Raw genomic sequence first — 14,249 nt, 5'->3', positions numbered from 1 at the left:
ATATAGGAAAAATCTTTGAAAATCTTCTTCTCAAGAACCACTGGGCCAGAAAAAGTGAAGCTTATATATATAGAAGCATTCTAGGGTAGTGTAAATTCTAAATTATAGGAATCATGACCCCCGGGGGAAGGGCGGTGCCATTATAGGGAATCAAAGTTTTACATAGAAATATATAGGCAAAATCTTTGAAAATCTTCTTCTCAGGAACCATGGGCCAAAAAAGCTGAAACATATGTGCCCATGGAAGGATCATGGGTTAGTGTAGATTTCAAAATGTCTAAATTATGATCAGTGGGGTAGGGTGGGGATGCATTATGTATAACAAGGGGGAAATCTGGTAAAGAACAGAATGGTCAAAGCTTCTCAGGTGAGCGATGTGGCCCATGGGCCTCTTGTTTGCTATATTGAATGAACATTACCGGTATTACTGTGTGTTTGTCTGTCTGGTTGTAGATGTGGAGGAGAGAATCTTCTCAGTGTGTGGGAGTCAGAACTTTGATGAGGGATTGGCTTCTCTTCAGGAGAAAATGTCCACAGCACAAGAGTAAGATAAAAATGTCCACAGCACAAGAGTAAGATAAAAATGTCCACAGCACAAGAGTAAGATAAAAATGTCCACAGCAAAAGAGTAAGCTATAAATGTCCACAGCACAAGAGTAAGCTAAAAATGTCCACAGCACAAGAGTAAGATAAAAATGTCCACAGCACAAGACTAAGATAAAAATGTCCACAGCACAAGACTAAGATAAAACTGCTCCATAGTTTAATTTTTCCAAAAAAAAAAGAGTTACATAAAATGTAAAATAACAAACAGTATTATTATCAAAAGTAATTTTCAAAAAAATACTAATCAGGAGCAGATTAACATGGACCTCTAAATACATCAGAAGTGGGATCAGGTGCCATGTAAGAGTAAGCATCCCCTTCCACTGGTTGCACCCTCTGTGCATCTTTTTGTGATCAGGAAAAATCTGTAGATAATTCATTTTGTAAGATTTGAATGAATGCTAGCATGAATATATCTTTAAAGATTATTTGATTAAAATAGAAAAATTCAGAACTGTAGGACTATATTGATAACAGATATACTTAGAAATTGAGGAAATTGCTGCGATCTGCACATTCATTTATGAATCTCAGGTTATTAACTGTTATAAAACTTCAGAATACATGACGACAATCTTTCTTTGCAGTCAGAGAGGGTCATTGTTGGGGGCAGAGCATTTCTTCCAGAAGTATGTCAGTGACCTTGAGAAACAGGACCCATGCTGTCCGCTCTGTCACCGAGAATTTGACACAGACCAGGAGGTCAAGGAACTCATTATTGAGGTCAGTAGGTCAAGGAACTCATTTAGGTCTGTAGGTCAAGGAACTCTTTATTGAGGTCAGTACTCAGACTAGGAGGTCAAGAAACACATTACTGAGGTCAATAGGTCAAGGAACTCATTTTTTGAGGTCAGTGCATTGAATTGTTTTGTAGAGATTGGAGACACATTTGATGGTTTGGTTGCAGTAGAGTTTTAAGATAGATTTTTAATATTAAACATCTTAAGATTTGAATGACCTCATTATTGCTTTAGGTAATTGTAAGCTATAGAGATTATTCATTTACATTGTGTGTTTTACACTGGAGTGAAAAATTTCATTTTTTTTTATTTAGCTGAAAAACAAGTTGAGGATGGTACCAAGCAAGTTACAGAAATCGGAGAAGGACTTGGATGAATATCGTACAAAGTATGACGCCATGAATCAGCTGAAGCCTCTCAAAGAAAATGTAAGTTAAAGACTTACTGGATATAAGTAGTTACCTCAGGAAAAACCACAGGCTGTCACTAATTTATTACCTGTTTCAGATTGCTGTGTTGGAAGACAAGGAACTGCCACAGCTGAAGAACAAACTAAAGCAGATTAATGAAGATATAACCAAACTTAGAGAAGATATTCAAACAGTAAGTTGACATTTTTACTTATTCTTATATTTTCAAGGTTATTTTAGCAAATTTAATGTTACTGTAGGAAAATCTATTATATATCTCTCCTGGGATACCTTATATTATAAATGGAGAAAACACTGGAAACGTGTGTACTGAGCAAAGCAAAAAAATCACTTATGAACTGGTCTGCATTATATGACTGTAGGTCATTTAGGAAAGTTCAAGGTTATTGGCAATAAAGAGTTATATTTGTGTATGACAGATCACATTGTACAAGAGAAGTATTCATTTGCAATATTTTTTTATAAAGTAGTTGGAGTATTATTTTATCAATTTTACAAACAAGTTAAGGCATATTTTTTTTAATGATGGTGAATTTGACTTTGAACAGAAAGAGGAGGAACTGAGTATCCAGGAACAGGACGATGAGATGGCCAAACAGATACAGCCGGACATCGTGATGATGGACCGGTACCAGGGGGAGGTCACCGAGCTAGAGAAGAAGATCGCCACCGAGAGCACTAAACTGTCAGGGGGAGGTAAGTCTGTAACAGATACAGCCCGATATCATTATGATGGACCGGTACCAAGGGGAGGTTACCGAGCTAGAGAAGTAAATCACCACTGAGAGTGCTAAACTGTCAGGTGGAGGTAAGTCTGCTACAGAGGTACTAGTTTTTATCATAACATAAGAATATAGGAACGAAACGACAGGAAGGTGTTGCTCAGAATGATTAAATTTTGTTTTTTCTAGATTCTGATAGGACACTACAGGATGTCATCAATGAAAAGGAAGATTTACAGATGAAAGTGTAAGTTAATAGAGTTCTATGTAAGGTAACTAAGTCTTAGATGACAGTGCAAGTCAAAGATTTACAGTCAAGTAAATTTTATTTATAGGCGGCAAATATTTACAGTACAACAGAAATAACAAGAGCTATGGTAGCTCTTTAACCTACTTTAACATATTTACACAAAGATAAAAATTAGTAAAAATTTACATAGTTAGTAAAATGAAAAATGTAAAAATTATAGATGAAAATTTAGGTCAGATATCTACAGTTGAAAGTATAAGACTGAAATTTTCTCAGCAGAGGTATATATTAGATTATTCAGAACTTAGAAATGTAAAAGTATTACCGGTACATTAAATCCAAGTGTTTTATACAAACATTAATCTTGTCTGTATTATATTCAGTGACTCTTGTAACAAGCAGCTGGACAGCCTGAGACAGAAATTGAACCTCCACTCTGATGAGGTGCAGCGTTTGAAGTCAGAGGTGAATCGGCTGAAGGAGGAAAAGCTTCAGATTGACAGTGATCTACAACAGCGATACAAACTGGAGGAAGACAAAGCCATGCTACTGAGTGAGAACGATCAGCATGAGAAGGAGATAGCGGTACATAAAGAGAGCTGATGATTGATGGTTTAGTTAAAGTTGTATGCATAAAGCTTAATCGCAGTTTGTATATGAAGATTTTGAAAGGAATATTCTTAAATTGGTGTAAATCAAAACTTGATATTTCTCATTATTGTTTTCAGGAGTCAAAGGAACAGATAAGACCATTACAGGTAAGCTTGACACTTGACCTCATAATTTTAAATTCTGCTTTTGACACCAGAGATGTAAAAAAAAAAAAAAGGTGCTTCTGGTAGTGTGTTTTACTTTAGTTAATTTTTTTGACAACAATTTTTAGCTCTACTGGTCAGAGACCAGAAGAGCTTATGCGATAGTAATGCGTCTGGTGTCCGTTCTGTCTGTTTCTGTAAACAATTTTTCAAAACGCTACTTCCTACAATTTTAGATTGATTTCAATATAACTTGGCACACAAGTAGACTACACTAATTTGCATATAATAGAGAGATGAACGATGTTGCCATGGTTACTAAAAATAGAATTTTCTTGAAATTCTTTAAAACGCTAGTTGTAGTCTCATTTCAATATCACATGGCACACAAGTAGCCTACACTAAGATACATAAAATAGTGCATTGGTTTTTAATTTCGATGAACGATGTTGCCATGGTTACTGAAAATAGAATTTTCTGTGAAATTCCTTTAAAACGCTACTCCTTCTACAGTTTTAGTCTCATTTCTATATCACTTGGCACACAAGTAGACTACACTAAGATGCATAAAATAGTGCATCGGTTTTTGATTTCGATGAGCGGTGTTGCCATGGTTACTAAAAATAGAATTTTCTGAGAAATTCCTTTAAAACGCTACTCCTTCTAAGTTTTGGTCTGATATCAATATAACTTGGCACACAAGTAGACTACACTAAGATACATAAAATAGTGCATTGGTTTTTAATTTCGATGAACGATGTTGCCATGGTTACTAAAAATAGAATTTTCTGAGAAATTCCTTTAAAACGCTACTCCTTCTACAGTTTTAGTCTCATTTCAATATCACTTGGCACACAAGTTGACTACACTAAGATACATAAAATAGTGCATCGGTTTTTGATTTCGATGAGCGGTGTTGCAATGGTTACTAAAAATAGAATTTTCTGAGAAATTCCTTTAAAACGCTACTCCTTCTACAGTTTTGGTCTGATTTCATTATCACTTGGCACACAAGTAAACTACACTAATTTGCATATAATAGTGCATAGGTTTTTGATTTCAATGAACGGTGTTGCCATGGTTACTAAAAGTAGAATTTTCTGTGGAATTCCTTTAAAATGCTACTCCTTCTACAGTGTTGGTCTGATTTCAATATAACTTATCACACAAGTAGACTACACTAAGATACATAATTCTGTGCATCGGTTTTTGATCAGTACAAACCAGTAGAGCTACAGTCTCAACAGAGACTTCTGGTTTTCATGCTCTTTGATTTATTGCCCTATCAGATTCAGCTGGAGAAACTAAAGAGAGAGAAAGATCAGCTTCTACAGCAGAAAGAGGAACACATGCAGCGAATGATGAATGAGGTACGGGAAATCCATGGGAATAGGCATGTGAAATTCTGTGTCACAGGAGTAGGCAGTAAGATGGATGTTGAAGTTATAAGCACATGTGCATCTCTCCCTTGATTTTGATTTAAAATTAACTGTCAGAATGAAATTTCTATTGTTAAGGTCTTCTGTTTCCAAGGGAAGACCTTCAACTGATTCTGTTTGTAAAGATTTATTCTTTTTTTTTATCTTCTACTTCCTAGACACCAACTTTGAAGCCTCATATCTCACTCATTTCTCAATATATTTTGCTCAAATTTTCTGAGTTTATAGAGGTTACTAAACTCTATCAGAATGCTGTCTGACATTTCAAAAATTCACTTCCGCTTTTGAGTTATTTCCCTTTAAACCAAAATTTATAGGCTTTCATTTGCAGTCAAAGGCTGAGAGACGGCAAAAGCTGGAGCAGAAATTCTACTGATTTTAGATAATAGAAGGATTGAAGTTGTGCACATCACTTTTTGTTTTTCAATTTCTCTGTTCAAAATGGCGCTATAGAGGGGTCAAAAATTAAAATGCCTACAAGAGTGAAAATTTACACATATTTTGCTTTTTATCTTCTAAACTAAAAATATTTTGATAAAACATATAGCAGAAAAATTTGTGCAGAATTACAAGAGCTTTCAAATGATATCTCGGGAAAAGGGCTGACCCCTAAATTAAGGGATCTAGAGGGGCTGAAAGTTTTTTTCCAGATATCTCAAAAAGTATTGAGAATTTTTTATACATCAAAGAAGCAAAGTTGTTCAAAATCTTTAGTAGAATCTATTGAAAATCATCAAAATATGTCCTGACGTCACTTACATCCAAACAGGAAGTAGAAAATGCATATTTTTTGCCATTCTTGACACGATTTTGGAAAATATTTGTCACTGGAAGCATAAAACTTAATTTTCACTTCCGGTTGAACAGGAAGTAGCAAAAAATGCCTTACTTTTGCAATTATCAACATAGATTTGGAAGATTTAACTCATTAGAGGTGTCAGTTTTCTTTTTTTTTCTTTTTTTAAGTAAAAGTTACTTCCGGTCAAACAGGATGGAAGACCTAAACGTTGCTTTGCAACAAGCTTTGCTCTAGTTTTCAAACTATTTTTGTTAATTTTAATTTTCATCATAAGATTTTGGTTATTGGTGTTCAAGGTATCCCACTGCTGTAAAATTTGGTAAAGTTGTGACAAAAACATCAACAAAATGTTTATTTTGGCAGTATTAGTCTGTATATTGTTATGAAACCTTGCAAGGGTTAAAAAAAATATGGAATCTAATGTAAGATGATTTTTCCTGAGCTTTAAATGTTGGTGTTTTGTATTGAAGGTTGATAAAGTAAAAAATGATACAGCAAAAGTCAAAAACATCAACCTGGAAATCAAAAGGTTTGTGTTTGCTCTGCTACTCTGTGCTTAGTAACATAATTTTAAATACTTGTCTGAACAAGAACTTGACATTGACCTTTATGTGTTATTGTTACCATTCTGTTGATATGTGTCACAGTTACACTCAGTCAGGGAAAGCAGAAACCTTAGAACGAAATAAGGAGCGTCTGACCCAGATAGAGGACAAAGTGGCGAAGAAAGAGGAGGAACAGAGGGATTATACAGAAAGTCTGAACAAGCTACGGGATGAGCTGGCCAAAAATACTGTAAGTCTTAACTCAGAGTGTCTGAACAAGCTACGGGACGAGCTGGCCAAAAATACTGTAAGTCTACACACAGTCTGAACAAGCTACGGGACGAGCTGGCCAAAAATACTGTAAGTCTGTATAAAGTCTGAACAAGCTACGAGACGAGCTGGCCAAAAATACTGTAAGTCTGTATAAAGTCTGAACAAGCTACGAGATGAGCTAACCAAAAATACTGTAAAATCTGTACAAAGTTTGAACAAGCTACGAGATGAGCTAGCCAAAGATACTGTTAGTCTGTACAGTGACGAGCTGGCCAAAAATCTGTAAGTCTGTACAAAGTTTGAACAAGCTACGAGATGAGCTAGCTTAAAATAATAAGTCTGTAAAAAGTCTGAACAAGCTTCGAGGTTAGCTAGCCAAAAATACTGTAAGTCTGTACAGCGACAAACTGGCCATAAATGCTGTAAGTCTGTGAGAAAAGTCTGAACAAGCTTCGAGATGAACTAGCCAAAAAAACTGTAAGTCTGTACAGCGACAAACTGGCCATAAATGCTGTAAGTCTGTAAAAAGTCTGAACAAGCTTCGAGATGAGCTGGCCAAAAAATAGAGTAAGTTTGTACACACAGAAAGTCTGAACAAACAACGTTATGATAAAAAATATTGTTAGTCTGAACCAGCTACAAAACAAGCTGGCCAAAAATACCACAAGTCTGTACTGAACAGAGAGAATCTAATCAAGCTTTATAATGAGCTGGCCAAAAGTGTTTGTTATTTGGAGGGTTATTGGTTAAGATGGTGGTTATGTTAGCTTGATATTGTGTATTTAGGAAAGGGAGAGAGAGCTGACAGACAATCTGAGATTGCGGCGACATCTTAAAGACATCGAGAAAAAGAAGGAGAACATTGAGGAGCAGGAGAAGGAACTGGGAGGGATCGACGCCAAACATCTGGAACGAGAGCGGCGCCATCTACTGAAGGAACAGGAGGATCTAAACAGAGAGGTAAGGGGTGGTATACAATGTACTGTATACAACAGAGAGGTAAGGGGTGGTATACAATGTACTGTATACAACAGAGAGGTAAGGTGTAGTATACAATGTACTGTATACAATAGGAAAGTTCAGTGTACAAATATACGGTGTAATAAATAAAAAGGGAAATGTACAACATTCTAAATACATGTTCAATAAAAAAACAATGTCTAGAATACAAAAGGAAATATACAAAGTACTGTATACAAGGGGTTGTCAAAAAATTCGTGGACTAGCGCAATAAAATTAAAACCGCTTCAGTTACATCAGTGAATTTTGAAATATCTATTCAGCATCATCTTTTCTATCTAAAGAATAAAACATGAATCATAAATTTTAATTTTCAACAAATAAGCAATGTTTTTGTAAGCAATGGTATGTCCAGTCGGCGCAACCTCCAAAACGACGTTTCTGCAACCTATGTGTGACTGAGAAAAAATCTCTTTATATGATCATTTGACATCCAAAAATCCCATTATTTCAGGTGTGTGTTGGGACACAATTGTTCTATAAGATATGAAATTTTTACTTCATTCTGGAAGTTCTATGAAATTTTATTGTAAATTTTACATGAAGTGTCCAAACAAATAAGGCATTGAAAATGACGTCAAAAGGGGGGAGGGGTTTCCTTTTCCAACATTCTATAAGGTTTTGCCCGAGGAAAAAACTGGTATAGACCTAAGAAATGTTTAAACTGGCTACAAAGAAATAATATGCATTCAGAGCACTTGTCTTTTAATGTCAAAATAGATTCGGAGAGAAAAGGAATGTACAGTTAATGTCGATTTGTAGTCAAGGTATGAAAAAATCTATCACGTCAAAAATGACGTTGATCATGTGTTGTAGATATTGAATTCCAAAAGCAAAATATGCAGGCACAATCAAGCGAGGATCTCTCTTAATGTATATATCCATTCGGAATATTATATTCATTGAAAGCCACTGTTCATGGCATTGTAAGGTCATATAAGCAAGGCGGGTTTTTGTCCTTACTCAGCTCCAGGGAATCTCATCAAAATAAGTGCATGAGGTAGAAGAAGCGGACATTGAAAAACAATGACGTAGTCGGACGTCATGAAACTAAACAGCGACAGCGCCGGGTGATCATATAATGTCGTTTTTATTTTATAATAATTTTGCAAATAATGAACGTATCAAGCTAAAATTTTCAACATTTCTTTATTTTTTGTTGTTTTATGTTCCATATAAAATTTAAAGGCACAGACTACATAGTTCCAATTTTATAGCCTCAGTCCACGAACTTTTTGATAACCCCTCGTATATTTAAGGAATAACTGTCTTATTTTTCGATTTCATAATGTGATCAATCGATTGACTTGCGTGATAATTTGCATAAACGCCGAAGTTTTAAGGCAAAACATTTTATTACAGAAACAATTGTCTGAGAATCGCAGAATAGCGTTACATGGAGAGTTCACCAGCATCACAAATGAACTGAAATCAGAGATGTACAAGAATGCTGCGACCAAGTACAGGGACAAGATGATCATTCTGAAGGTAGGTGAACGTCTCACTGTACCTCAATAGAAGTCTTTTCTGACTATTTATTTCTGATAGTGATCTAAGAAACATTGCATTTAATTTTTTCTTTCAACAGACAACAGAATTGGCCAGCAGTGACCTGGAGAAATATTACAAGGCACTGGACAAGTAAGACATTGTGAAAAGATTAGTAACTCTTGTCACAAAAAATCTCATGGTTAAGTCAGAAAGTTCACAATGTTGTAGTTCATTACTTTAATGATAAGATTATGTTCTATATATTTGATGCAAAAAAAAAATGAAGAAACGGTATTAAAAACAATGTATTTCCAGACCTCATTTGGGGAACACTACAAGACAATTTTTGTTGCCTACTATGGCATTTTAAAATTTTGGGTTTTTTAAGAAACACATGTTGGGGAAAGGACAACTAATGAAAAGATTTAAACTACATGACTTTCGTACTTTATTAAAACAGTTTCTTTTTTTATAATTATTCTTTGAATTTTATTGATTTAGAGCCATCATGAGTTACCACAACATGAAGATGGATGAAATCAACAAGATAATCCGCGAGCTGTGGAGGAACACTTATAAAGGGAACGGTAAAAATAGGAATTTATCATACAAGTACAGGAGTAGGGACTCTGAAGTATTACAGTCTGTCAAATATCTGTACACAGTCTGTGAAATGTTTTACCCACATATTAAGGGGAAACAAATCTAATTAAAATTTGAGTAACACACAAAGAGTAAGAGAAAACTTGCTTGAAATAATTTTGGGGGAGAAATGATTACTAGATAAAGGTTTATTGTGTATGTGGTTATATGGTCAAATTTAAGTAAGTGCCCCTCGAGGCCTTTATATTTTGATTTGTGTACATGTTCTTGTCAGATATTGAAACAATAGAGATCCGTTCTGATGACGACGATGCAGGGCTCACAAAAACACGGAGGACGTACAACTACAGAGTGGTGATGTTAAAAGGAGACACAGCTCTGGACATGAGGGGGCGCTGCAGTGCAGGTCAAAAGGTCAACAGTCAAGTTTGTTAATTATATAAATTAAACAAATAATTTTCATTATTTCTTTGTAAAAATGAGAATCAGTCATTTCTGTTACAGTTGTTTAAGTGAAACTAATAGAGCATTTGAATGTGAAGTATCTTTTTGTTAAAACATTTTGGTAAAACGCATACCAGAAATATATTTGAATTTTACCATAAAGTAACTGTTAATTCCCTGATTATGTTGACAGGTGCTTGCTTCATTGATAATAAGGATGGCCTTAGCTGAGACTTTCTGCTTGAACTGTGGTATCCTAGCTCTGGATGAACCAACAACAAATCTAGACAGAGAGAACATAGAGAGTCTGGCCCTGGCCCTAGTAGAGTAAGTTATACCAATATAGAGAGTCTGGCCCTGGCCCTAGTGGCCCTGGCCCTAGTAGAGTAAGTATCACAGACTGACAACAAATCTAGACAGAGAGAACATAGAGAGCTTGGCCCTGGCCCTAGTAGAGTAAGTTACACAGACTGACAACAAATCTAGACAGAGAACATAGAGAGTCTGGCCCTGGCCCTAGTACACAGACTGACAACAAATCTAGACAGAGACAACATAGAGAGTCTGGCCCTGGCCCTAGTAGAGTAAGTATCACAAAGAGAGTCTGGCCCTGGCCCTAGTAGAGTAAGTATCACAGACCGACAACAAATCTAGACAGAGACAACATAGAGAGTCTGGCCCTGGCCCTAGTAGAGTAACACAGACTGACAACAAATCTAGACAGAGAGAACATAGAGAGTCTGGCCCTGGCCCTAGTAGAGTAAGTAACACAGACTGACAACAAATCTAGACAGAGACAACATAGAGAGTCTGGCCCTGGCCCTAGTAGAACAAGTATCACAGACTGACAACAAATCTAGACAGAGACAACATAGAGAGTCTGGTCCTGGCCCTAGCAGAGTAAGTATCACAGACTGACAACAAATCTAGACAGAGACAACATAGAGAGTCTGGCCCTGGCCCTAGTAGAGTAAGTATCACAGACTGACAACAAATCTAGACAGAGAGAACATAGAGAGTCTGGCCCTGGCCCTAGTAGAGTAAGTAACACAGACCGACAACAAATCTAGACAGAGAGAACATAGAGAGTCTGACCCTGGCCCTAGTAGAGTAAGTAACACAGACTGACAACAAATTTAGACAGAGAGAACATAGAGAGTCTGGCCCTGGCTCTGGCCCTAGTAGAGTAAGTATCACAGACCGACAACAAATCTAGACAGAGAGAACATAGAGAGTCTGGCCCTGGCCCTAGTAGAGTAAGTAACACAGACTGACAACAAATCTAGACAGAGAGAACATAGAGAGTCTGGCCCTGGCCCTAGTAGAGTAAGTATCACAAAGAGAGTCTGGCCCTGACCCTAGTAGAGTAACACAGACTGACAACAAATCTAGACAGAGAGAACATAGAGAGTCTGGCCCTGGCCCTAGTAGAGTAAGTATCACAAAGAGAGTCTGGCCCTGACCCTAGTAGAGTAACACAGACTGACAACAAATCTAGACTGAGAGAACATAGAGAGTCTGGCCCTGGCCCTGGCCCTGGCCCTAGTAGAGTAAGTAACATCATAACATTTTGATAAGATTCCTTCAAATTAGAATCCCCAGTCTTGATGGTGAAGCTGTTTAGTGGAATTAACTTGTACAACTCCTTATTTTTGTATAATGTAAGATCATCATAACATATGATATAGATATTTATTCTGTGTATTATGTAGGATCCTCGGTATATTATATAGACATTTATTCTGTGTATTTTGTAGCATCATCAAGTCTCGGTCCAGCCAGAAGAACTTCCAGTTGGTCGTCATCACACACGACGAGGACTTCGTGGAGTTACTGGGGAGGTCAGATTATGTAGATGAGTTCTGGAAAGTCCGTAAAGATATCAAGTAAGTGTTGACAACCTCAACCCTCACCCACTGTAAAAACAGTACAATAAAGCTATAATTATAAAGATATTCATTTGGTACGCCACACACTATGTTGTGCCTGTGGCACAGTGTGTCCTGTAGAGTCATAGAGTAAGGAGTAAATTCTTATCACATGTTCAAATCTCACTGCAACTTATGGAGGTAGGTTCTTCAAATGAACTACTGCTGCAGTAGGTTTTGATATGAGAGAGAGTCCTCCCTGCTCATTGGCCCTAAGCATCGAGAGGTCTAATTTTGCAGTCCTACACCTACAACTGGTAACATCTCAATATGAGTGAACATTTCTGGAAGGGACATTGAACAAACAAACAAATTGCACTAGACATTACCAAACTGAAATCCATTTTAACTCTAATAATATCACAACAAATCATAAGTATCAAGAAAAGAATTGGAATCGGTCAGTTTTGGAAAAATATAAATATTAGATGATTATTATACCCCCCGCAAACGAAGTTTAGGGGGGGGTATATTGGAATCACCATGTCTGTCTGTCTGTAGACGAGATTTTGTCCAGACCATTACTCAGAAACTATTGGTAGGATTTGTCTGAAAATTTGTACACATATTATTCACCGTATGAAGTTGTGCACCTGATATTTTCATCTTGATTGGATGATTATTTTGAATTTTACAGGTGTTTTTTCATTTTTATTTTGTGGTTTTGTGCAGACCGTTTCTCAGAAACTATTGCAAGGATTTATCTGAAAATTTGTACACTTATTATTCACCATATGAAGGTGTGCACCAGGAATTTTCAACTTTATTTGTTCATTTTTCTGCATTTTATGGGTTTTATTTATTTTAATTGACTTGTTCATTTTGGGCTCATGTATAAGGTTTTAGACATAGAATCTAGAATATCTGTACAAAAATGTGAACTGCAGCTTAAAACTACTCATTAAAACTGAAAAAAAAAAGAAACATCATCAAGTGTTAAAAAGTTTTTTCATTACACAGAAGATAATGTAAATTCATTTGTCTCTTGGGAATAATGACTGGACATGCATCCAGTTAAAGATAAATTAATGAGTTTGGTGTGGGAAGTTGTTAAGGTTATCTATAATCTCCTGGGAATTTGGCACAAGAATTAAAGATCTCTCTTCTCTTATTATTTTAATTGTAATTTATTGTCTGTCAAAGCAATTCATTACTGGATGACCAGCTCTTTATTTTCAAAATGAATTTGATATAAAGTTATCAAGATTAATTTGATTTTGTATAATATGATTTTTTTTCAACAATCAGTTTGCAGAGTGTCATGACACATAATTGCAATATATTTTTTTAATGCAGAAATAAAAAAAATGTTACAATGGAATTACATTGTATTAGTATTGATGTTTCATTTGGTTGCACCTTTGTTTCATTCATTAAGAAACATAATGAGCAAATTATTTTTCACTGCAAATTTTTGTAAGTAAGTTGTGAACACCTCTAGATCCATATAGTATTTGTGAATTGGCACTTTCTCTGAAAAATCCAGCGGAAAGGGGGGGGGGGGTATTTGTCCCGATTGGACAGTTCTAGTTACGTTTGTATAAAACACAATTGATTCCTGTTATTTTTGAGTTTTTTATTCTTCTAGGGCAGTTTTCACTAACCTTTCGCTGTATGTTTTTCAGTGCCTGTTCAAGGTTGGTAAAAGCCAAGGTTGAAGACTTACACAGCAGATGATGAAAGTGAAGAATCCTACTGGATCGTCTGTGCCTAATGTTTTTGTTAGCTGATTATTGTTTATTAAAAATGACAAATGTGAATTGGTGTTTCTATAATGAATGATTAGTTTTCAAAGAGATGAGACTAGCTTGAATGAATTCAGATCTGTGTTTTTTTAGAGGTTAAGGACATACGCAAGGTACCTTACCTGCTGATAATTTTTCAAGATATTCTTGATTTAAGATTATAGTGCCATCAGATGTTCATAGACAAAAAATCAGTATGCATTACCAGGGTTTTTTGGAAGATATCAAATTATAAAAATATTTGCATCATTCAAAGAAATTTATACTAAAATTAAGAAACATAAATTCCAGATTTTTTTCCATCAAAAATTGTTTTAGAAGAGGTCTACAAATCCATGTATAGAGATTAAAAGTATTGCACACAGGTCCTTCATTAAGTGGGACTCTTCAACTCCTTGGAAGAGCCCAAAAAAGGTCTAACTAGTAACTATGTTGCGTATGACCTTAAACCAGTCTGA

General features: G+C 35.8%; 1 protein-coding gene across 2 annotated transcripts in view; it reads left to right on the top strand.

The window, feature by feature from the left end:
* LOC134230964 (DNA repair protein RAD50-like) overlaps positions 1-13,806 on the top strand; it is a 33,207-nt gene extending 19,401 nt beyond the window's left edge. For both annotated transcript variants that reach the window (XM_062712826.1, XM_062712825.1), the window contains exons 21-39: positions 454-544; positions 1,194-1,329; positions 1,661-1,774; positions 1,854-1,949; positions 2,326-2,473; positions 2,689-2,746; positions 3,133-3,334; positions 3,478-3,507; positions 4,794-4,874; positions 6,213-6,271; positions 6,390-6,537; positions 7,347-7,520; positions 8,943-9,068; positions 9,169-9,221; positions 9,573-9,658; positions 9,949-10,088; positions 10,312-10,445; positions 11,876-12,004; positions 13,672-13,806. In XM_062712826.1, coding sequence (XP_062568810.1) covers positions 454-544; positions 1,194-1,329; positions 1,661-1,774; positions 1,854-1,949; positions 2,326-2,473; positions 2,689-2,746; positions 3,133-3,334; positions 3,478-3,507; positions 4,794-4,874; positions 6,213-6,271; positions 6,390-6,537; positions 7,347-7,520; positions 8,943-9,068; positions 9,169-9,221; positions 9,573-9,658; positions 9,949-10,088; positions 10,312-10,445; positions 11,876-12,004; positions 13,672-13,723 — 2,057 coding nt within the window. In that variant the 3' untranslated portion in view covers positions 13,724-13,806. The remainder of the gene's footprint in view (positions 1-453; positions 545-1,193; positions 1,330-1,660; positions 1,775-1,853; positions 1,950-2,325; positions 2,474-2,688; positions 2,747-3,132; positions 3,335-3,477; positions 3,508-4,793; positions 4,875-6,212; positions 6,272-6,389; positions 6,538-7,346; positions 7,521-8,942; positions 9,069-9,168; positions 9,222-9,572; positions 9,659-9,948; positions 10,089-10,311; positions 10,446-11,875; positions 12,005-13,671) is intronic.
* The last annotated feature ends 443 nt before the right edge of the window (positions 13,807-14,249 follow it).

This window comes from Saccostrea cucullata, unplaced genomic scaffold (genome assembly GCF_032062105.1).
Source record: "Saccostrea cucullata isolate Sc308-1 unplaced genomic scaffold, CSIRO_AGI_Scuc_v1 ctg496, whole genome shotgun sequence".
Taxonomy (NCBI): Eukaryota; Metazoa; Mollusca; class Bivalvia; order Ostreida; family Ostreidae; genus Saccostrea; species Saccostrea cuccullata.
Note: the sequence above shows the minus strand (reverse complement) of the source record. Positions and strands in the feature narration are given on the sequence as shown.